The sequence below is a fragment of the Hyla sarda genome, chromosome 5 (assembly GCF_029499605.1).
Source record: "Hyla sarda isolate aHylSar1 chromosome 5, aHylSar1.hap1, whole genome shotgun sequence".
In the NCBI taxonomy this organism is placed as follows: Eukaryota; Metazoa; Chordata; class Amphibia; order Anura; family Hylidae; genus Hyla; species Hyla sarda.
In genome coordinates, this window is record NC_079193.1 from 22,977,714 (window position 1) to 23,003,170 (window position 25,457).

The window sequence follows — 25,457 nt, forward strand, 5'->3', positions numbered from 1 at the left end:
TAAGTGCAACACACACATTTAAAAGCAAAACCATAGAAAGTTTAAAATAAAGGCACTGAGATAACAACTGCAGAAGAGTTGAAGTAGTGAGACTGCAGGATCACATGGATTACAGGGTAATACACATCCACAACATCAAAGGGATAAGTTCCTAGAGTTAAAGTACATCCAAAAACCCAATAATTACATCAGCGGTAGATTGCATAGGGTACTAACTCAGGTAGGTGGAGAAACAGAGACTACCATACAAAGGAAACGCTAGAAAATACAATATATCCTGCCATGTATGCTGCCAAAGACCTCACCACTTCTTACCCCAACGTACGTTTCGCCTGTGCTTCGTCAGGGGTTTTGTCTCTAATCAACCCCAAGGTGAGTATATATCATATCTATCCACCAATCATCATTTGTGTATTAAGATGGACATATATACATAGCCAATAATATAAAGTAAACCCAGCTGAATCGGACCTTGCCCTGATAGATGTGTTGGTTTCCCTCGTGGTAGACACCAAAAGCTTGTGACGCAGATGTCATTATTATGCGCATAATGCGCACTCAGAACGCCTAATGCCTCACATGATCCATGGATCTGGATATTGGTGACCATGTATATATGTCCATCTTAATACATTCATGATGATTGGTGGATAGATATGATATATACTCACCTTGGGGTTGATTAGAGACACGCCCCCTGATGAAGCACCGGCGAAATATACGCTGGGGTGAGAAGTGGTGAGGTCTTTGGCAGTATACATGGCAGGATGTATTGTATTTTCTAGCATATGCCATGGTTTTAGATACGGTCAGAAAACCATATACGGGGCAAAAATAAGCCGACCGGAGTCAGCGTTTGACTCCGGTCGGCTCATTGAAATGAATGGGGTTTGGTCTGGATCCGGCTGGGACACAGGAGCGGACGGTTTTCGCTCCTCCCAACCGGATCCGGCACCCATACACTACAAGCCTAGTGTGAACCCACCCTTAGGATACGTTCACACGCGCATACGCTCTTCTCGGCTGTCCGCAGCCAATTTCCCGCGGCGGAATGTACACAGCGGAAAATCCGCCGCAAGCCCCATTGAAGTCAGTAGGGACTGTGGCGGATTTTCTGCAGCGTAAATTCCACCGCAGAAAATCTGCGGACAGCCGAGAAGAGCCCGCCCACTTTCAAATACGCAAAAAAATCTGCGTGTGTGAACGTACCCTTACCCTGTAATCCATGTGATCCTGCAGTCTCACTACTTCAACTCTTCTGCAGTTGTTATCTCAGTGCCTTTATTTTAAACTTTCTATCTTTTTGCTTTTAAATGTGTGTGTTGCATGTTTAATAGAATAAAATATTTTCTATTTTTAGTAAATACTCTAGTAGTAGTTTTTTTCTCTGATGGTGACTATATGCATTTTTGCATGTAAAACTGCTGTATGTTGTCCAAAATATGTACATAAATATGCATATAAATATGTATATAAGTATATAAATATGTACAAGGCCCTTAAATTTTATATACTTCTATACATATTTATATGCATATTTATGTACATATTTTGGACAACATACAACAGTTTTACATGCAAAAATGCATATAGTCACCATTCAATGTTGATCCATCAAAAAAACTGGATATGAAATGGAGATATATTTTTAGCTGTTTTATGCCTCTAAAAACTCTTTAGATATAGCTTAATGCTACAAAACATGTAAAAACTTTTGCACAAAACACCAATAAAATACAACGAAAATAATGCCAAAAATGCTTTAAAAAAGGGATTATTTTGCTTGTAGAACAAGCATATTTTAAGACTCAAAATACATGTAAAATATGCAGTGTGAACATAGCTTTAATTCGCAAAAATGTTTAATTTTTTAAAATTTTTTTTTGCATGTAAAATAACCATAAAACCGTAAAACGTAAAATAAGTACTTTTCCAACCCAGATCAGATTAGATCAGTGTTTCCCCAACTAGGGTGCCTTCATATGTTGCAAAACTACAACTCCCAGCATGCCCGGACAGCTGAAGGCTGTCCGGGCATGCTGGGAGTTGTAGTTGTGCAACAGCTGTAGGCATCCGGATTGGGAAACACTGCATCAAAAAAGAATTGCTACTTGCCATTAGCTACTCCCCACATTCTCTCCTCCTGAAACTGTAGCATCTGGTAGATGAAGCCCATGCCTTCCTCTCCTATCAGATATTTAGTGGGTACCCTGACGTCCTCGAAAAATATCTGAGCCGTGTCCGACGACTTCATGCCCATTTTATCAATTTTCTTTGTGACATGGACACCTAGGAAGAAAAAAAAAAAAGCATGACCTTTAACACTTTTTTTTTTTACTCTGTCGGAAGCTGTTTATGCTACATGTGGCAATATAGTGACTCCCAGAGGATGTAATGTGAATTGCAGCCTTTCAACGGATTTTACTCTGCTGGTAGTGCTTCATGCTACGCTACGTGTCTAAATGGAGACACCCAGAGGTTGTGATGTGAATTGCAACCTGTCAAGGATTTATACTCTGCTGGGAGTTGTTTATGCTATCTCTCTATATGATATTGCAGCCAGTTCAGATCTTTAACTCTGGCGAATGCTGTTTAGCCCATGTGTCTATATTGGGAGACCCTGAGGTTGTTATGTGAATTGCAGCCTGTCGAGGGTTTTAATTCTGTTGGGAGTTGTTTATGCTACATAACATGTTTATATGGGGACATATAGAGGTGATGATTGCAGCCTGTCGAGGGTTTTTACTCTGCTGTGAGTTTCTGTTATCTGTTATGATGGGGACACCCATAGGTTATTATATGAATTGCAGCCAGTTGAGGGCTTTTACTCTGCAGATTGCTGTTTATGTTACATATTTATATGGGGCCACCCAGTGGTTATGAAATCGCGGCATGTTGTTGGCTTTTACTGTTAGGAGTTGTTTATTCTATCTGTCTATACTAGGACACCCAGAGGTTATTATGTGAATTGCAGCCTGTCAAGGGCTTTAGCTCTGTCTGGAGCTGTTTATGTGATGTGTCTATGTGGTGAGGGGTGTGATGAAGGGCAGATGTTGTTACCCTTAGGCAGATGTTATTAACCCTTAGTATTCGTGACACCAGGGCGGGGTTATCCTCTATACCACCTGAGGTGTGGCCACTGGTTCCTGGGCCAGGCATGGGGCAAATAATCACTCCGAAGCAAGGTTACAAACCAATGGAAGCTTTACTGAGGCAGACAGATGTTAAAGTCTTTACAGCTCAGTTTATGCTCAAGGAGGTGACCAGTGGACTTTAGGAGACCTGTGGACTCGATGGGACTTGTAGTGGACTTGGACTCAATTATGCAATCCCACACTGACTTTAGACTTGACAGACTTGACTATGCTGACTAGACTTCTCCCCTTTATTTGTGCTTATGAGGGTTTGACTTTCACCGGTAGGGGGTTCCACGGATAGTGGCTGCGTGACTAGGCCTTAGTCTCCCTCAGGAACACCAGACACTCTGAGGTCTTTACTTGACTGTAGCTCAGCATGCACTAAACTCTCTCCGAGTTGGCTAGCTCCTCCCAGCTATATATGGGAGCAATTTAGAGGAATCCCATAGGTCACCAACAAGTAACCTGGTCACTGGCACCTACCTTGGTTACATAGACTTGACAACAGGATTTAAAGATACATTAACATAGATATAATACATTAACTCTTTATATAACAGACGGTGTGATGAGAGTCCTGAGGAGTGTGGAGGCAAGGGGACTGGGACTGAGTCCACCTGATAGGACACATAGTGTACAAAAGGACCACTTCTGTACTGGGCCACACGCATCTATATAGGGTCTATAAGGGTTGGGATGTGAATTGCAGCCTCTTGGGGGCTTTTACTCTGGTGAGAGCTGTTTTTGCTATGTGTCTATATGGGGGGGCCTAGATGTGATTATGTGAATTGCAGCCTGTCGTGGACTTTTTCTCTGTCTGGAGTTATTTATGCTACATGTCAGAGCTTTTACTCTGTCGGGAGATGTTTGTGCTACATGTCCATTTAGGGACACCCAGTGGTTGTAATGTGAATTAAAGCCTATTGAAAGCTTTAACTGTGTCGGGAGCTGTTTATGCCATGTGTCTATATGGAGTTACCCAAAGGTTATGATGCGGATTGCAGCCTGTCAAGGGCTTTTACCCTGTCGGGAGCTGTTTATGCTACATCTCTATATGGGGATTCCCAGAGGTTGTACTGTATGTGAATTGCAACCTGTGGAGGGCTTTAACTCTGTTTGGAGCTGTTTATGCTACATGTCTATATGGGGAAACCCAGAGGTTATTATGGGAATTGCAGCCTGTCAAGTGCTTTCTCTCTCTCTGGAGCTGTTTATGTGATGGTCTATATAGGGACACCCAGAAGGTGAGATGAGAATTGCAGCCTGTTGAGGACTTTTACTCTGTTGAGAGCTGTTTATGCTACTTGTCCATATGGGGGACACCCAGAAATTGTAATGTTAATTTCAGCCTATCAAGGACTTTGTGTGGCCCCTATGACCCTGAGAAAGGTGGGCCCACAGTGCTGATTTTAATACCTTCTTGGGTCTAGAGCAGTAGTTTCCAAACTGTGAACCACCCAATGTTACAAATTACAACTCCCAGCATGCTAAAAATTGTAGTTTTGTAAACATCTGGAGGTTCGCAGTTTGGAAACCACTTGTCTAAAGCCTGTCCACGCATGCTGGGAGTTGTAGCAAAACAGGTTCACCACATTTGATCCAATGTTCGCCAAATTGTGGGAATTTTAACCTACTACTAAGTACACAGTAAAAACACACATTACCAGGAAATGTGTAATCGAGGAATAACCTGATGAAATACCGATAAGTCGTGGGAACAGAGAATTTGGCAGATACTGGGAAACCATAGGCAGGATGATCATGTGGTCTCCAGCATCATATAGCCATATTAATAATCCGTTATATATATATGAGTCACCTGTAAGTCAGGTCTTATGTGACGGTGAGCGGCACGGGGGATGGAATCCAATGACGTCTCCTATTACCGCTCCGGACGTGAGGGATTAATATGTCACTCATTGGACACGCGTGAAACCAAACAGTAACCCATTCCTCACCAACAGGAAAGGTGTATGAATTTACACGGACAACGTAGCTGTAAGCATGAACTTACCGGGCGTCTTCATGGGGAGACATATGAGTGACTTATTTTTGTGAGAGGGTCCGCTGCTTGTGTTTGTCAGAAGACACATCCAGTCGGCCTGGCAGCCATTAGTGATCCACATCTTACTGCCATTGATGATATAGTCGTCCCCCTTTCTTACAGCCTTGGTTTTTAGACCTTAGGAAGAAAAATGCAAAGTAGAATCAAACAATCCCAATGACTGATAGATGTCATGTGCGAAATACAACGGCGCAGCTCGCAATCTATCACATAAACATATGATGCAACATTACTTGATCAACACTGGCAAATAATAAGAGATCTCCTCTAAAACCGTAAATGGTCTAGACAATGCTCTGTGAGCTAAATTCATCTGCAGTATCTGCAAAACATTTTTTTGATTGCTACAATGTATCAGTCCTGAGTCCAGGCTGTTTAGCTCACAGAGCATTGTCTAGACTGAGTACAATTGTATCACTTCTCAGCTGAGAGCAGGACTAGCTATGTACAATGTATCAGTCTGGAGTCCAGGATGTTTAGCTCACAGAGCATTGTCTAGACTGGATACAATTGTATCACTTCTCAGCTGAGAGCAGGACTAGCTATGTTCAATGTATCAGTCTGGAGTCCAGGCTGTTTAGCTCACAGAGCATTGTCTAGACTGGATACAATTGTATCACTTCTCAGCTGAGAGCAGGACTAGTTATGTACAATGTATCAGCCTGGAGTCTGGGATGTTTAGCTCACAGAGCATTGTCTAGACTGGATACAATTGTATCACTTCTCAGCTGAGAGCAGGACTAGTTATGTACAATGTATCAGTCCGGAGTCCAGGATGTTTAGCTCACAGAGCATTGTCTAGACTGGATACAATTGTATCACTTCTCAGCTGAGAGCAGGACTAGCTATGTACAATGTATCAGTCCGGAGTCCAGGATGTTTAGCTCACAGAGCATTGTCTAGACTGGATACAATTATATCACTTCTCAGCTGAGAGCAGGACTACCTATCCCGTGAATAGGAGAGGATACATTTTTAGGTGCTGAAATACCCCTTTAAGCTTACTGTACTGTTTATTGAGTACTTAAAAATATATATTTTCTTTGTTCCTAGAGGTTGCTTCCTCTGTATAGTACATTTTAGGGGAAGACTTGAATTGCCAACATTTTACAAGTGACTCCATTGTCTCAAATTTCTTCAGTCTCAGTCCATTCATGTCTATGGGAGAGGACGTGATGGCCGTCACGCCCCCTCCCATAGGCATGAATGGACTGAGACATGATGTCACGAGGGGGCGTGGCTGTGATGTCACGTCTTGGTCTCGGAGGCAGCGGCCGGCACAGAATGCCAGGGGCTGCACCGGGATTGCCGGGGTCCCATCGGCAGGACCCCTGTGATCATACATTTTATCCCCTGTTCTTTGGATAGGAGATAAGATGAATAAGGCCGGAATAGCCCTTTAAACTAAGCTTCCTCCCCTACGCTTTCTCAATCCACACAGTAGTCGCTGACAGGCTTCTCTATAGGAATAGGCTTTAGCCACTAAGTGATGTTTACATTGGATTGATCACCGTTACTGACCCAAATACTCCGACCATAGAAGATGAATGTTTAGCTCTCCACCATGCGCACATTGCTTGGAGATGGCAAATTCCGAGCCCATGTCTAAGGCTGTTGTTAAAGGGGTACTTCTGTGGAAAACTTTATTTTTATTTTTTTTAAATCAACTGGTGCTAGAAAGTTAAACAGATTTGTAAATCACTTCTATTAAAAAATCTTAATCCTTCCAGTACTTTTTAGGGGCTGTATACTAAAGAGAAATCCAAAACAAATTGCATTTCCTCTGATGTCATGACCACAGTGCTCTCTGCTGTCCATTTTAGGAACTGTCCAGAGCAGCATATGTTTGCTATGGGGATTTTCTTCTTCTCTGGACAGTACCTAAAATGGACAGCAGAGGTCAGCAGAGAGCACTGTGGTCAGGACATCACCGGAAATGCATTTCTTTTTAGATTTCTCTTTAATATACAGCCCCAAAAAAGTACTGGAAGGATTAAGATCTTTTTTTAAATAGAAGTGATTCCCAAATCTGTTTAACTTTCTGGCACCAGTTGATTTAAAGGAGTACCCCTTTAAGTCGATGGTAACCAGAAAAGTCTCTGTCTACAGCAGAACAAAGATTCCTCTTCACACAGATGCAAAAAACCATCAGCTGGTGAGGACAAGTCATCTCTATGACAGGACTTAATTAAAACCAGATTTCTCTTTATTCTAGGATGCGCATCCCCCCCCCCCCCCGCCCTCACAGAGCGAAACTGCGACAATTCACAAAAAATGCAATTAACTTCTTAAACATCGACTACCGACAAATGGTCACGATGTGCGAACTGCTACTTGAGGCTGCCAGAAATGGATCACTCAGAGGTGTTCACATAGATAAAGTGTAATCACTCGACTGCTCTATAATTATTTGCTTGCTGTCAGTGAATAGGAACACTCTTTTAAATTCAGGGTCTGTTCACATGCTGCAGATTTTCTGCAACTAGTTTTAAATAAATGTATTTGTTTTGGTGCAGAAAAAGTGCAAATGATCTACAGCGCATCTTCAGCATGTGATCTTCATACCCTCAAAAGCTGCACACTAGTTCGGCCTGCTCTTAGCTGAGAAGTGGATACAACTGTATCAAGTCTAGACAATGCTCTGTGAGCTAAACAACCTGGACTCCAGACTGATACATTGTACATAGCTAATCTTGCTCTCATCTGAGAAGTGATACAGTTGTATCCAGTCTAGACAATGCTCTGTGAGCTAAACATCCTGCGCTCCAGACTGATACATTGTACATACTGTAGCTAGTCCTGCTCTTAGCTGAATAGTAAAGACAATTGTATCCAGTCTAGACAATGCTCTGTGAGCAAAATATCCTGCACTCCAGACTAGTTCATTGTACATAGCTAGTCCTGCTCTCAGCTGAGAAGTGGAAACAATTATATCTAGTGTAGACAATGCTCTGTGAGCTAAACAACCTGCACTCCAGACTAATTCTTTGTACATAGCTAGTCCTGCTCTTAGCTGAGTAGTAAAGACAATTGTATTCAGTCTAGGCAATGCTCTATGAGCTAAACACATCAGGATCGGCTGCATAAGCCTTATTTGTAGTTTGTTACAATATGTCAGTTTGGATTCCTGGCTGTGTAGCTCACAGAGCATTGTCTAGACTGGATAGAATTTTTTGGATCTGTTTTGGTCAGTGCATAAAACAGTGTTTACCAAGCATAGTGCCTCCAGCTGTTGCAAAACGACAACTCCCAGCATGCCCGGACAGCCAACGGCTGTCCGGGCATGCTGGGAGCTGTCGTTTTGTGACAGCTGGATTTTGATCATACCGTAGCTTCCTTCGCCTATTGCGGTATAGTTCATTCTCCCTATCTGACTACATTATTACCTACTTGCCACATCAGATCCCGCTCCGCTCTCGCTGACTCCCAAGCAGGCCACTAAATCTCCCGCTATAGTTGGTGCCAAGAACTGACGCTTCAATTCGTCGCTGCCGAACCTTGAAATGAGAGGAAAGAGGAACAGAATCATCAAAGACCGTGCCTAATGCCTTGGCGGGTCAGTAATATATATACTGTAATAACAGGGTCAGCCGTAGGGGTGGTGCGATCTGCGTGGTCACACGTGGCGCCTCTGCTCATCTTGCGAAAAATAGAAGACGGCACGAATGTCCTGGTATTGATGGTCACCGACAACCCTTGTATACTTATTGGATTGGGTGATTTAGCCACTATAGGGGGAGATTTATCCAAACCTGTCCAGAGGAAATGTGGACCAGTTGCCCATAGCAACCAATCAGATCGCTTCTTTCATTTTTGAAAAGGCCTCTGAAAGTGAAAGTGAAAGAAGCGATCTGATTGGTTGCTACGGGCAACTGGTCCACTTTCCCTCTGCAGGGGTTCTGATAAATCTCCTCCTATATGTTGGTATACCGGAGCACTGTATGGCAGTATTTACTTGGTGGCACTTTATGCTGACCTCCAATGTATGGTGGCGGGAGCATTGTATTTGTATTTGGACGCACAATTTATGGCACTGTTGTTTGGGCACAATACTGTATGACATGGGTGTCCCCGCAGGGTCCTGTTCCCGAGATCTCCAGAACAGGACCCCGTTTCTCCCTGTGCATGGAGCGGCGTGTCAGCACATGCTGCATACATTCTTTATGGGAGAGCTGGAGATACACGAGAGTTGTACTTCGGCAACTCCGCTCCCATTGTGCGTAAATAGATAAAGTTGTGGGGTGCAATGCAGGGTAGATGTTGTAACTCTGGGGGAAGATGTTATTAACCCCCTTCTTGTCGTGACGCCAGGGCATGGTTTACCCTTAATCACCCGAAGGTAATACCGCTGATCCTGGGCTAGGCATGGGGGCAATGAAGACACCGACGCCAAGTTACAGACAAACGGTAGCTTTACTGAGGGTAGACAGAGGACACAGTCTATGCAGTACAGCCAATATCCCAAGGAGGCGACCAGTGACACAGGGGGACCTCGCAGGCTTGCTGGGACTTGCAGATTGTAGAGACACTTTAGTGCAGGCTATGGTGACTATATAGAAGGCTTGACTTGACTGACTTGACAATTGACATGAAGATGGCTTTGAGCTTACTTGAGTTGACTTGTGGCTGCAGACTTTAGGCTTGAGGCCTCCAATGCTCCGGACACACAGAGACGACTGCACTGGACCTCAGCAGGAATAGCAATGAGATAAGAGAGAGATTGTAGCCCCTCCCATGGTTATATAGGGGGACTGTACAAGGAGCCCATAGGTCACTTGGGGGGCCACCTGGTCACTAGTGCCTCCTGGGTAACAATCACATGGTAACAACTATTAAAGAAACAGTACATTTTATTATACAACTTATGTACATAGGGGATAACACATACAGGGGGGCCCTGCGGACATGGAGAGACTCTGCCTGACAGTGCAAGAGAAATATGGGGACACACCATCCTGTACTGGGCAACCACAGAATGATAGGCAGATAAATATGAGATAGATAGATATGAGATAGATAAATAGATATGAGATAGATCGATAGGTAGATCAAAATAAGATAGATAGATAAATAGATATGAGATAGATACATAGATAGATATGAGATAGATAGATAGATAGATATGAGATAGATAGATATGAGATAGATAAATAGATATGAGATAGATCGATAGCTAGATCAAAATAAGATAGATATGAGATAGATAGATAAATAGATAGATATGAGATAGATACATAGATAGATATGAGATAGATAGATATGAGATAGATAGATAGATATGAGATAGATAGATAGATATGAGAAAGATAGGAGATAGATAGATATGAGATAGATAAATAGATAGATAGATATGAGATCAATAGGAGATAGATATGAGATAGATAGATAGATATGAGATAGATAGATAAATAGATAGTTAGATATGAGATAGATAGGAGATAAATATGAGATAGATAGATAGATAAATAGGAGATAGATAGGAGATAGATAGATATGACATAGATAGATGATAGATATGAGATAGATAGATATGACATAGATAGATGATAGATATGAGATAGATAGATATGAGATAGATAGATATGAGATAGATAGATTATAGATAGTGTTGCTCGCGAATATTCGCAATGCAAATTTTATTCGCGAATATCGCATATTCGTGAATATTCGCGAATATAGCACTATATATTCGTAATTACGAATATTCGTTTTTTTTTGTTTTTTTTTTCACAGTACACATCACAGTGATCACCCCTCTCTGCTTCCAGCTTGTGTGGTGTAAAGAAGGCTCTAATACTACTGTGTGAGACTGGCGTGCGAATTTTCACATGTGCGAAACATTTGCATATGTTAATTTTCGCATACGCGAATTTTCACATATGCGAAAATAAAACGCGAATATTACGAATATGCGAATTTAGCGAATATATGACAAATATTGTCCATATATTCGCAAAATATCGTGAATTCGAATATGGCCTATGCCGCTCAACACTAATGATAGATATGAGATAGATAGAAGATAGATAGATATGAGATAGATAGATAGATAGATATGAGATAGATAGAAGATAGATAGATATGAGATAGATAGATGGATATGAGATAGATCGATAGGTATGAGATAGATAGATAGATAGATATGAGATAGATAGATAGATATGAGAGAGATAGATATGAGATAGATAGATAGATAGATAGATAGATAGATATGAGATAGATAGATAGATATGAGATAGATAGATAGATATGAGATAGATAGAAGATAGATAGATATGAGATAGATAGATAGATATGAGAGAGATAGATATGAGATAGATAGATAGATATGAGATAGATAGATTGATATGAGATAGATAGATGATAGATATGAGATAGATAGATATGAGATAGATAGATATATTTTCCAAATAGAAGCAGCTTATCCAGCGATATTAAAATGATGTGTTGGGGTTCCCGCATATCCGGAACCTCGGTCCACCGGTTTCACAATCCAAATATGTAAATCAAGGTGGTAGATTTATTCCAAAATGTGCAACATACTACATTTCACCAGTCTCACACTTGAGAAAGCCAGAAGAAATGCTATCTGGTGGTACGACATTATTAGTAAAGTTGTGCAAAAAATACAACCGCATTGTGTCATGTAAAGCTTGTAAAACTAGTTGTAGAGTTGCACTAGGCCTAGGGTAACTATGCTCCACCGAGTAATACTTTCCGATCTTGTTTGTTACAATGTAACAAATGGCAGCAGAAGCCAAAAAACGTGAGCGTTCATGGTCGGTTTACGGTTTACTTCAGCAAAGTAATACAAACTAATGAGCTCGCCCTGTCACATATTAGCAGCGCCCTTGGGTTATATATATATTTTTTTTGCATAAGCGAAAACAGGGAGAAAAGTAATTTTCACTTACTCGGCAGTGTCATTGATATTATGCAAATTGCATTGCAGATTTGACCTTTAAAATAAGTGAAGGGACGGATAACGTCTAAATGAGAGGATCAGACATATCAGCTCTCTTCCAAGGACCTGCATTATGGAGATTGAGATGATGGGGGGTGTCACTCTGTGGATCTTCTCAGAACATCTTCAATTTATTTTCACATTTTGAAATTCTTTGTGGCTCGTGAATTGACTAGCCGTGCGGAGAAAAGAGCAGAACTATTATCCTGTGCCGTCTCCGAGCCTATTAACAAGTCTGAAATTTTATTATGTCGCCCACAACAATATTCGTGTTGGATCTTCTTATAAAAGCCGTGCAAGTTAAAGGAAAAAGTTTATAGGATATCAACTTCACAGGAGGGTGGGCAAACATTATTATAGTCATGAAAGACACATGAAATCAACTGAGCTCCAGACTATACATACAGACTGCTGTTATAGGGGGAGCTCCCGACTAAACATAAAGACTGCTGTTATAAGGGGAGCTCCCGACTACACATACAGGCTGCTGTTATAGGGGAAGCTCCTGACTACACATACAGACTGCTGTTATAGGGGAAGCTCCCGACTACACATACAGACTGCTGTTATAGGGGGAGCTCTAGACAACACATACAGACTGCTGTTTTAAAGGAAGCTCCAGACTACGCATCCTCCCTGCTGTTATTGGGGGAGCTCCAGACTACACAGCTAGACTGCTGTTATAAGGGGAGCTCCAGACTACACAGCTAGACTGCTGTTATAGGGGGAGCTCCAGACTACACATCTACCCTGCTGTTATAGGGGGAGCTCCAGACTACACAGCCAGACTGCTGTTATAAGGAGAGTTTCAGACTACACAGCCAGACTGCTGTTATACAGGGGCTACATACTTCATAACCAGACTGTTGTTATAAGGAAAGCGCCAGAGTACACAGCCAGAATGCTATTAAAGGGGGCGCCAGACTACACAGCCAGACTGCTGTCATAGGGGTTCTACAGATTACACAACCAGACTGCTTTTATAGGGGAAGATCTAGACTAAAAAGCCAGACTGCTGTTTTAGAGGGAAACTTCAGACTACACATCCACTCTGCTGTTATAGGGGGAGCTCCAGACTACACAGCCAGACTACTGTCATAGGGGGAGCTCCAAACTACACAGACAGACTGCTGTTTTATAGGGAAACTTCAGACTACACATCCACTCTGCTGTTATAGGGATGCTCCAGACTACACAGCCAGACTACTGTCATAAGGGGAGCTCCAGACTACACAGCCAGACTGCTTTTTGGGGGAGCTCCAGCCAAATTTGTAATTATGTTAGATTACTAATAAAAGACAAATTGCAATAACATAGAATTTGCCCATTTATTATGAAGGTTCTCAAAGTGAATAGTTGTAGAAATGCTTCTTTATATAAGGCGGATTGCACGGAGTCCTCACAGCCCCAGCAACAGAGGAACAGAGCAATCTCTTTAATGAAGCCAAACAATCTCTTTACTTACAGGACATCATCACTCAGTTGGCTGTTTAGGCCGTCTCCTGCGGGCAGGCTTTATACAATATCATTACTGGTAAGATGGGCATTTCAAAAACCTGCAGCCTGGCAGAAATCCAGAGCCATAGACTTGATTGATTTTCCTGGGAACCCAATAGCAAGCGCTGATATATGAGCAGCTGCAGCAATGGCTTTAATAATCCAATAAATGAGTCAAATAAAAAGTCCTGTCCTTTGGTCATAAAGGATAACGCCTCTTCTCAATACACACAGGATGTGCAATGAATTTCTACTTTCCAGGGATAGTCGTGTGGTCCCTAGTGGTCAATGATATAAAGGGGGTTCATGGTGGTCAGAGGTCCCTAGTGGTCAATGATATAAAGGGTGTTCATGGTGGTCAGAGGTCCCTAGTGGTCAATGATAAAGAGGGTGTTCATGGTGGTCAGAGGTCCCTCGTGGTCAATGATAAAGAGGGTGTTCATGGTGGTCAGAGGTCCCTAGTGGTCAATGATAAAGAGGGTGTTCATGGTGGTCAGAGGTCCCTAGTGGTCAATGATAAAGAGGGTGTTCATGGTGGTCAGAGGTGCCTCGTGGTCAATGATAAAGAGGATGTTCATGGTGGTCAGAGGTCCCTCGTGGTCAATGATAAAGAGGGTGTTCATGGTGGTCAGAGGTCCCTAGTGGTCAATGATAAAGAGGGTGTTCATGGTGGTCAGAGGTCCCTAGTGGTCAATGATAAAGAGGGTGTTCATGGTGGTCAGAGGTACCTGAAGAATTATGTTATGATGAGTGTTCATGGTGATCAGAGGTCCCTGGGCATCAATGATTTTCATGGTGTTAATAGAACATTGATGGTCTGTGATATGATGAGTGTTAGTGGTCGTCAGTGGTCCCTGATGGTCTATTATATAACCAGTGTCAATCGTGGTCAGAGGTCTCTTGAAGAGGTCTCTTGAATTCTATGATATAATGTGAGTTTAAGGTCCCTAATGGTCTTTTATATAATGAGTGTTCTTGGTGGTTTGAGGTCCCTAGTGGTCAATGATAAAGAGGGTGTTCATGGTGATCAGAGGTACCTGGTCATCAATGGTGTTCAAGGTGTTCTTAGAACATTGATGGTCTGTGATATGATGAGTGTTAGTGGTCATCAGTGGTCCCTGGTGGTCTATTATACAATTAGTGTTCTTGGTCAGAGATCTGGTGGCCAATAATATAGTGAGTGTTTATGGTGGTCAAAGGTCCCTGGAGGTCTATGGTAAAATAAGTGTTTATGGGGGTGTCAGGTGTCCCTGGTGGTCTATGGTATAATAAGTGTTCATGGTGGTCAGAAGTCCCTGGTGGCCAATGATATAATGAATGTTCATAGAATTAAAGATCCTTAGTGGTCTATGGTATACTAACTGATCATGGTGGTATGTACCGTATTTTTCATCCTATAGGACGCATCGGCGTATAAGACGCACCCAATTTTTAGGGGCAGAATCTAAAAAAAATAAAGATTTTGAACCCAATAGTGGTCTTCAACCTGCGGACCTCCAGATGTTGCAAAACTACAACTCCCAGCATGCCCGGACAGCCGTTGGCTGTCCGGGCATGCTGGGAGTTGTAGTTTTGCAACATCTGGAGGTCCACAGATTGAAGACCACTGCAGGAGGAGGTAATACTCACGTGTCCCCGCCGCTCCAGACCCGTCACCGCTGCCCTGGATGTCGCTCCATCGCTGTCGCCGTGTCCCCGTTGCTCCGGAACGTCTCTGCTGCCGGCCGGGTATCCTCGCTCTCCGTCGCCGCCATCACGTCGTTACGCACGCCGACGCACGTACGCGACGACGTGATGACGAGGAAGGAGAGCGCCGGCCATAAGGGGATCCCTGAATGGAGAAGACACCGAGGAGGCAGGTAAGGTCCCTCCCGGTGTCCTGTAAGCACTAACCCGGCTATTCAGTCGGGCTGTTCGGGACCGCCGCGGTGAAATCGCGGCGGTCCCGAACAGCCCGACTGAACAGCCGGGTTAGTGTCACTTTCCCTTCAGACGCGGCGGTCAGCTTTGATCGCCGCGTCTGAAGGGTTAATACAGGGCATCACCGCGATCGGTGATGTCCTGTATTAGCCGTGGGTTCATTGTGATCATAGGTCCCTGGGCATCAATGATTTTCATGGTGTTAATAGAACATTGACGGTCTGTGATATGATGAGTGTTAGTGGTCGTCAGTGGTCCCTGATGGTCTATTATACAATTAGTGTTCTTGGTCAGAGATCCCTGGTGGCCAATAATATAATGAATGTTTATAGTGGTCAAATGTTCCTGGTGGCCAATAAAATAGTGAGTGTTTATGGTGGTCAAAGGTCCCTGGAGGTCTATGGTAAAATAAGTGTTTATGGGGGTGTCAGGTGTCCCTGGTGGTCTATGATATAATAAGTGTTCATGGTGGTCAGAAGTCCCTGGTGGCCAATGATATAATGAATGTTCATAGAATTAAAGATCCTTAGTGGTCTATGGTATACTAACTGATCATGGTGGTATGTACCGTAGTTTATGAGCTAGAAATCTAGTATGGAATAGACTGGTGATGGCGCCCCTTTCTGTTTGTTCAACGAGTGACCACATTTTATGTGCAAATAGACATATATTTACAGGGGCATCTCTCTGAGGACAACGCTAAAAGATAGCAGTGGGGCCCTATAGTGGGACCCTATGGCTGTCACTTTAGCCGCATGAGTAGTTCTGCTAGTGCCTCTTCTAACAGGAGTAATTATACAATCGTCGACCATTAATACAGTATATCTGAGATGCACTTTAAATAATGCCCCTCAGGGTCCTTCACGTCTGGATCATGGTGCATTGTATGAGGGTATTGCATGCAATCTGCAAACACGGTGTTAAATGTTGACTTATTTTAATGGTTACTTATTATTAGGATAGTGTAGTGATTAACAGCTGGATATTTTTGTATACGCTTTTTGTCATCGTATGATGTATTGGAGACAGGTCCTTAGTGGTAATACGTTACCTGGTGAGAGCTGGTGTAGCCATATCTGACTGAACTCCTATGGCCATGGGTATGCCACCACAGTGAATGTTCCCAAGTTCTTCTGCAATTGCAATGCTATAGGAGAAGTCCAACCCCATTCCACCATATTCTAAAAAAAACAAAAATCGGAACAAACATTTTAAGATCTTGATGTAATTGGATATCAAATCTATCTTGAAAGCTACATAAAAGGCCGGTTGTGTTCTATGCATGGAAAGCTTTGCTCTGTCTTGATCAATAATACAAAAAGACTAAAAGATGTTCCTAGCGTCTTGAGTTCTGGTTATCTGTGGTTTGGCATCTCCAGCCAAGTTGGCATGGAGAGATGGCATGGGTTATCTTTTAGTTGCTTAAAGGGGTACTCCACCACACTAACTGGATATGTTCCCTATAAATGATCCCCCCTGGTATGCATGGCTTATGTTGCGCCTGTGGTCTTCTTTGGCTGCTTGATATTCTCTGCCCTCTTTCCATCCCCTTGGCTCATATATGCTAGATTTCCCAGGAATCGGTGCAGTTCTGCTCTGCCGACCAGCTCACTCTCTGAGAGCAGCCCCCACCCTTCTGCTCTGAACAGAAGAGAGATCCAGTGTCTGATTAGCTGAGGCTGCACACACCTCCCAGCTATCAGCACTAAAGGGATAATGAGTCATCAGTGCAGGGTAGAAACCACATGGTCTGTATCTCTCTGGGGGGGTGGGGGCTGCTTTCAGAGAGGCATTTAGACAGAGACAGAGAGGATGGCTAGATGGCGTATATTTTTCTCACTCCCTGCTCTGCGGAATATTGGTACATCCAAAAAAAAGGTGTATACGTACAAAGAAAACACTTTCATTGATACAAGGGGTAACCACAGATGCCATAAAATAATAAACAAGTGTTCATAAACAGAGGACACGTGAGTCGTGGCTGCACTAGTGAAAACCTCCTCCTCTATTGTTACAAATCAATGTTATATATGTAGAGATTCAATAGAAACTACAGCAACAGGGGCATGGGATTGCAGGGGAAAGTATATATATGTATATATATATATATGTATATATATATATATGTATATATATATATATATATGTACCATCCCACTATGTACTGACGAGGGGCAAAAACCCCGAAACAGCTGTCTGCAGATGGGTCGAAACTTCCCTTTTGGGGAGTAGTCTGGCTTGGCATATATCCCGTTCAGCTTTTTATATTCCTTAACAGGAGCTTAGCTGATACCAGGGAACACTACCTGAAAAGGTTGTGTAATGAGCTGCTTTGCATATTCCCCTACCCAGAATGCCTGCGGAGTGCTAAATGGCCTAACCTGAATCTCCGTTACACCTGAAGAGGTGTCCTCTCCCTGAGGAAAGTACTGACCCCTTTTATATACATATATATATATATATATATATATATATATATATATATATATATATATCCCAACTAGCCATACAGATGTATAGATACTAAAACATATGACCCATATTGTCTTTCAGACACGATAGAACGATGATTCTCAGTCATAGAAATAAAGTGCACTAGTCCATTATGCACAAACACATAATATTGGCGCAGTGTAAAGAAATAGAATAAGTTCCTTAAAGGGGTACTCTGCTAGAAAACATTGTATCCCCTATACAAAAGCATAGGGTATAAGATGTCTAATGGTGGGGTACTGCCATTGGGGACCCCCGGGATCACCTCGGTGGCAACCCAGTCATCCGGTGCACGGAGAGAACTCTGCTCCGTGCCGGATGACTGGCGACCATGCGCCCTCCATTCATGTCTATGGGAGGAGGCGTGTCGGCTACGTACTAGCCGTCATGCCCCCTCCCATAGACATGAATGGAGGGGGCATGGCTTGACGTCACGAACACGGAAGCTCCGTGCTTCTGTGTTCCAGACGCCACCGCTGCCGGTTTGGAGATCCCGTGATCAGATGTGATCACAGGATGTTAAAGAGTACCCCTTTAATGAGAGCACAATGAAGGGACAGTATCATAGTATATAATATGCCGTCATGTCCCATATACCAGTGTTTTCAAACCAGGGTGCCTCCAGCTGTTGCAAAACTACAACTCCCAGCATGCCCGGACAGCCAACGGCTGTCCGGGCATGCTGAGAGTTGTAGTTTTGCAACAGTTGGGGGCACCCTAGTTGGGAAACACTGCCATATACTGTACCATCCCACTATGCACAGATCATATCACATTATGGAGTGGCCATATAGCACATATGGAAATAGTCTCGATACTTAGCCATATTGATGGTAGAACTAGGACTTCCTGGGACAGTGGTCTGGATGGGTTGTAAGAATAGAATAGTCTACACAACTCTACACAGAAACCCAATGGAAACCTGATGGTCAACAGATCCTTATCAAGATCCATTGGAATCCATTTTTAATCAAGAGTCTAAGGCCTCCAAGCTAGTCCTATACTCTATTGGGGGGGGGGGGGGGGGGGTCGATTTATCAAAAGCTGCTGAGTTGCCCATAGCAACCAGTCAGATTGACTCTTTCATTTGTGGTGACCCACGGTGATGGCGGGACCATGGGGTATAGCGGTGCAGGTGGATGGGGCAAGATGGTATTAACCCAAGGGGCAAGGTGTTATTAACCCCTATTGTTCGTGACGCCAGAGTGCTTTTTGGGTACCGGAACCACACGAACGGTATCTCTGCTATTCCAATGGTTAGGCAGTGAAAGGAGAGTCCACAACCAGTTATGGTTTAACGGAGGCTTTACTGAGTTAAGAGAGATGTTATTATCTTCACCGCTAGGCCAGAATCCCAGAGAGGTGGCCAGGAATACAGAAGGACCTCGCAGCTTGCTGGGACCATTTAGACTTGTAATAGACTTTAGAATCTTGACTTTGGGCTGGACTTGACTATAGGTAGTAGTGACAGCAGACATAGACTGGACTTGCTGGAATGGCTGTAGATTTGGCTGTAGATACGGAATATGGGTACATACAAAAAAAGGTGTATAAGTACAAAGAAAACACTTTCATTGATACAAGGGGTAACTACAGATGCCATAAAATAATAAACAAGTGTTCATAAACAGTGGATAAGCAGCCTTCCAGGTACTGGACACTAGCACTGAGATCTCTGGTGTTTGCTGGTCTCAGTAAAGTGTTGGAAGAGAGAAAATTGTAATGGCCGCCCCCTTATATAGAGGGGGGCTGAGCCAACGCCCATTGGTCAAGCTGCGGGTCATGTGTTAAACTAGTGCTCTCTGGGTAACATCATGTGATAACATAACATATGACATCTCACAGGTCCTTCAGACATCTCACAGGTCTAGCTATACATTAACCAGCCTAGCGGTATTCTCGAGCGTGACTCGGGGTTAATTTTCGCTGCTAGAAGCGGTAACCCCGAGTCACGCTCGGGGTAGAATTGCAGAGTTGCTGTGCGGGCTGCACAGTATATCGCAAAAGCAATCAAATCGCGATTTTTGCTTTTTGCGATATAGTGATGCAGCCCCCGGGAAAATATGTGATTATCTGCTCGGGTCGGCTCCCGTTGCGGGGGCCGGCCAGAGCAGGTAAAGACATATACTAAAAGTCAGTGTTTCTCAACCAGGGGGCCTCCAGATGTTGCAAAACTACAACTCTCAGCATGCCCGGACAGCCAAAGGCTGTCCGGGCATGCTGGGAGCAGTAGTTTCACAACAGCTGGAGGCACCCTGGTAGAAAACCCTGAACTAAGTGTAAAAGTAAGAAGGAAGAAAATAAAAAAACCTTTTGCTCACCTAGTCCCGGTCCCTGAAGATGTCGTTCCCCTCCGTGCGCTCTGTTCACTGCTCTATTCATCTTACAGGACCTTTCCCTTTTCAGCCAATCACAGGCCGCAGTGGTGAAAAGCCTGTGATTGGCTGAAGGGGAAAGGACTTGTTCTGCAGCAAATACACTAGGTTTGAAATCTGCCCGGCAAACCCATTGTATACTGCTGCAGGACAAGAAGGTGACAAGGTGACAAGGGGGGAATGTGACACAGGGGAGAATGTAACAAGGGGGGGGGGGGAATGTGACAAGGGGGGGGGGGGAATGTGACATAGGGGGGAATGTAACAAGGGGGGGGGAATGTGATAAGGGGGGGGGGGGAATGTGACATAGGGGGGAATGTGACAGAGGGGAGAATGTGACAAGGGGGGGATGTGACACAGGGGAGAATGTAACAAGGGGGGGGGGGAATGTGACAAGGGGGGGGGGAATGTGACATAGGGGGGAATGTAACAAGGGGGGGGGAATGTGATAAGGGGGGGGGGATGTGACATAGGGGGGAATGTGACAGAGGGGAGAATGTGACAAGGGGGGGATGTGACAGGGGGGAGGAATGTGACAAAGGGGGGATGTGACAGGGGGGGGAGTGGAATGTAACATGGAGGGGGGAGAAGGTAACAAGGGGGGGGGGAGAATGTAACAAGGGGGGAATGTGACAGGGGGGATGAATGTCACGGGGGGGGAGAGTGTAACAAGGGGGGAGAATGTGACAGGGGGGATGAATGTGACAGGGGGGGGGAGAATGCAACAAGGGGAGGAATGTGACAGGGGGGGAATGTGATATGGGGGGGGGAAATGTGACAAGGGAGGGGGAATGTGACGGGGGGAGATGTGGAATTTCAATGCAAAAAATTGTACCGCTTTTGGTACAAATTTCCAGACGGAATCGTACCGCTAGGGAGGTTAATACACTGACTACAATCCTATGACAATAAATAACATTATAGTAACAGCAGGGGAGACACTGCAGGAGAGCCCCCAGGTCACTGAGAGACTCACCTGACAGGACCTATGTGTAGTGCAGCACCATGTCCTGTACTGGGACATTACACATTTTTCAGAGGCCTTTTCAAAAATGAAAGAAGCGATCTGATTGGTTGCTATGGGCAACTCAGCAACTTTTTCTCTGGTCAGTTTTTGATAAATCTCCCCCATAGAGTATAGGACCAGATGCCCCTTTACATGACGCCTCATACTGTGCCCATGATGTCCAGGGCTGCTATATCATTTACCGTCCATTATTGTTATCATAGTTCTAATAACTTCTTATTCCCCCTTGTGCATAGTATCGAATAACCACAATACACAAGAAGAAAAACTGCTTCATGGGTGAAAGGAAAGAGAAGGGGTCGTGACATTTTTGCAGAACATTTACAGTAAGGAAAAACAAAATGTGAAGAGATAGGCGTCCCTTAGATTAGATTGGGGTCGGGTCAGACGCCCCCAGAGAGCGCAATTTTTTTCTTATTTCTGCTGGAATCAGCAATGCACCTGCTGCCCTGAGCTCCGGACGTGAACGAACATGACAGATCCCGAAGGACCAGATTTAATTAGTCCTCTTTAATACGGCGTCCTCCATAGATGAGACTCGGCCGTAGAATTACCCCGAGACTTGAAGTGAAGACTTTGGACGTATCAGAGAGATAGAGTTTTAAATGAGATAAGTGACAGAGGAGCTAATGGGATTAACCCTTCTGAATCCAATTGCAAGTTTTCGACCACAAAATGCGGCCCATCTAACATACAGTATGGTAACCTGCAGAGGCACAAGTTGAATCTCCAGCATATATTTAAATGGACATTTTCATTAAAACTATTTTTTTTTTTTTTTTTTGCTATTGCGCTCCTTATGGTAAATAAAAAAAAATTCTAATGTACTTTATTTAAAAAAAAGAAAGTTTTCTATGTTTCATCTGTGTTTAAAAAGCTGCTACTAGGTGTCTCCCTACTTGTCCAGAGCACATTCCCCCCCATCTCTTGCACAGACTATGGACTTCTGCTGGCCTAACAGCCTCAGCCAATCATAGCTCATCTCACACTGAACTGGTCTGGGCTGTGTGTAGCAGGGTGAGGGAGGAAGTTCTCCCCTGTATGGCTTCAGATGAGGTCACACCTGCTGGGGAACGCCCCTTCCCAGTTGGTGAATCTGACTGAGAATGAGCAGAAAATACAGAGAAATATCAAGGTAGAAAACTAAAAAATAATGAAAATAAAGGCAGGGGGTGGTTTATCATGATGGGGGGAGTGAACTGGTACTCTGTAAAGGATCAGTTCACTTTGCTGTTCTCTTTCCTCTACTGATATTTCGGCACCATACTGTATTTAAAGGACTCTTCCAGTTGGGCTTCTTGCCTGAGCCATGAGGTACAGTATCTTTCCTAGTTCTAACTAGTGATGTCGCGAACATAAAATTTTAGGTTTGCGAACGGCGAACGTGAACTTCCGCAAATGTTCGCGAACTGGGCGAACCGCCATTGACTTCAACGAATTTTAAAACCCACAGGGACTCTTTCTGGCCACAAAAGTGATTTAAAAGTTGTTTCAAGGGGACTAACACCTGGACTGTGGCATGCTGGAGGGGGATCCATGGCAAAACTCCCATGGAAAATTACATAGTTGATGCAGAGTCTGGTTTTAATCCATAAAGGGCATAAATCACCTATTATTCCTAAATGGTTTGGAATAACGTGCTTTAGCCCCCTTTAGGCAGCACATAGAGCCCCCCTTTAGGCATCACATAGATAGATCCCCCCTTTAGGCAGCACATAGATTCCCCCATATTAGGCAGCACATAGTTAGAGCCTCCCTTTAGGCAGCATATAGTTAGAGCCCCCCTTTAGGCAGCACATAGATTCCCCCATATTAGGCAGCACATAGTTAGAGCCTCCCTTTAGGCAGCATATAGTTAGAGCCCCCCTTTAGGCAGCACATAGATTCCCCCATATTAGGCAGCACATAGTTAGAGCCCCCCCTTTAGGCAGCACTGGTTTTATTTCACAGCCAAAAAAGGTATTCTTTTTTTATTTTATTTGAACAACTGTCACACCAAATGTGATTTGCACTAGTGTGACAATGAGCAAAAAAGGTTGCCAGCGGAGTTCCCCTTTTAAGCAGAGGTCCCCAACCAGGGTGCCTCCAGCAGTTGCAAGACACACGGGCTGAACTTATAGCCCTTTTAATACTGTAGTTAGTTGCTTGAAGGAACTTAAGTTTTACACTGGAGTACCCCTTTTAACCAGCGGTTCCCTCCTAACCAGGGTGCCTCCAGCTGTTGCAAGACACACGGACTGATATTTGAGCCCTAAAAAGGGCTTTTTTGGGTGCTGTCCTTAAAGCAGATGTTACACTAGTGCTTTAGGAGTAAACTGGACCCTGAATACACCACCTAGCAGCAACCTAGCAATCGCTTTCCCTATACAGCAGGAGCAGCTTCTCTAATCCTCCACTTCCTAAGCCTGCAGCATGCTGAATGAAGGTAAAATGGTGTCCGTGCAGGAGGTAGGAGGGTCTGGAAGGGAGGGACTGCTGCTGATTGGCTGTAATGTGTCTGCTGACTCTGACTCACAGGGTCAAAGTTTACCGCAATGTTAAAGTATAGGGGACAAATCGAACATGACATGTGTTCGCCCAGCGAACATGCTAAGTTCGCCGGGAACTGTTCGAAGGGCGAACAAATTGCAACATTTCTAGTTCTAACCTGTCTTGTTCCCGTATTGCTGCCTGCTTTGACCCTCTGCCTGTTACATGTGTTGCCAAAACTTATCCAGCCCAGACCTCATCTTGACTGACTACATCTTCAGGGTGCTAAAAACGACCCCTTCCTCAGAAGGCAAGTGACACACTTGCCTACTGAGGAAGGGGTAGTTTTTAGCACCCTGAAACGCATCTAGGCCAATGTTGAGTCTGAACAGAGTGTAATCTACATTCACTACCTTGATTGAAGCTGGCACGGAACAATGGGACACAACCATTTATTCGCTCCTGCTGTACCTACTAATCAGTTCTTCTTACCGAGCACATCACAAACCTGCTGCTTCCACTTCCAGAACCCAGCCGCAACTAATACAGCGAGGGTCCGACACCTGCACCGCGGACCGCTGACACCGCGGACCGCTCATAGAAGAGCCCTTCACCTATATAGGCTTGCACGCTGGAAATGCAGCTATTGCAGGACTTACATCCATCGGCCCGTCGCAGTACGGGACCAGCTGCTACGGTGAGATCAAACCATCTATTTGTATATAGACTGTGGGCAGCACAATCTACACTAGTTCAAAAAGTGACTTTGCTTTTACCATCATTAGTGCCGGTGCATTGCCATAGAATGAGATTTGCCATAGAATGAAATGCTCCGCTTCCATCACATCCTATTGGCTCACACTTGTCACGTAACATATTTAACCGTCACGCATCGACGCGCACGGCAGTCTCAGTTTGGCTATCACAGGAAGAGCATCTCCTCTCCCTGTGATAGCTGAAGCTGCAAGGAGCTCACATGGGCTCTGTGGCCCGATTCAATCGGGCCACAGAAGCTCATACATTAACTCAGCTCAAACGGCTCATACATTTACTCTTTTATTACATTTACTGTTTTATAGATCTACAGCGCTATTGGGATCCCTATGCCCGATAGCGCTGTCATCAGCGTGCCTCCCCGCGAGCGCTTACTACACCCCACGCCCGCAGCTCTACTCCCCGTCCCCCGTTAACTCTCAGGGAGTGGGGAATATACAGTAGAGCATCAGGCGCAGGTAAAGTAGTACTGTGCAGGCGCAGCACTATGCAAATAGCGTAGGGCTAAAGTTAGTATTGCGCATGCTCAGTTGTCCTTCCCTACGCAATTTGCATAGGGAGGCCAGCTGGCCATGTGCAGTCTGTATGCATTGCAATAGAATGAGATTTGCCTTCGGATGGCTCCGTGCAGCTTCAGCTATCACAGGGAGAGGAGATCCTCTCCCTGTGATAGCCAAACTGAGACTGCTGTGCGCGTCGATGCGTGACGGTTAAATATGTCACGTGACAAGAGAGA

The 25,457-nt window shown here is 44.1% G+C and overlaps 1 protein-coding gene across 2 annotated transcripts in view; it reads right to left on the minus strand.

Annotated features, from left to right (window-relative positions):
* LOC130272948 (probable acyl-CoA dehydrogenase 6) overlaps nt 1–25,457 on the minus strand; it is a 106,851-nt gene that overhangs the window by 15,901 nt on the left and 65,493 nt on the right. For both annotated transcript variants that reach the window (XM_056519001.1, XM_056519000.1), the window contains exons 4-7: nt 16,635–16,764; nt 8,593–8,699; nt 5,152–5,319; nt 2,116–2,289 (exon numbers count right to left, since the gene is read on the minus strand). In XM_056519001.1, the coding sequence (XP_056374976.1) occupies nt 2,116–2,289; nt 5,152–5,319; nt 8,593–8,699; nt 16,635–16,764 (579 nt within the window). The remainder of the gene's footprint in view (nt 1–2,115; nt 2,290–5,151; nt 5,320–8,592; nt 8,700–16,634; nt 16,765–25,457) is intronic.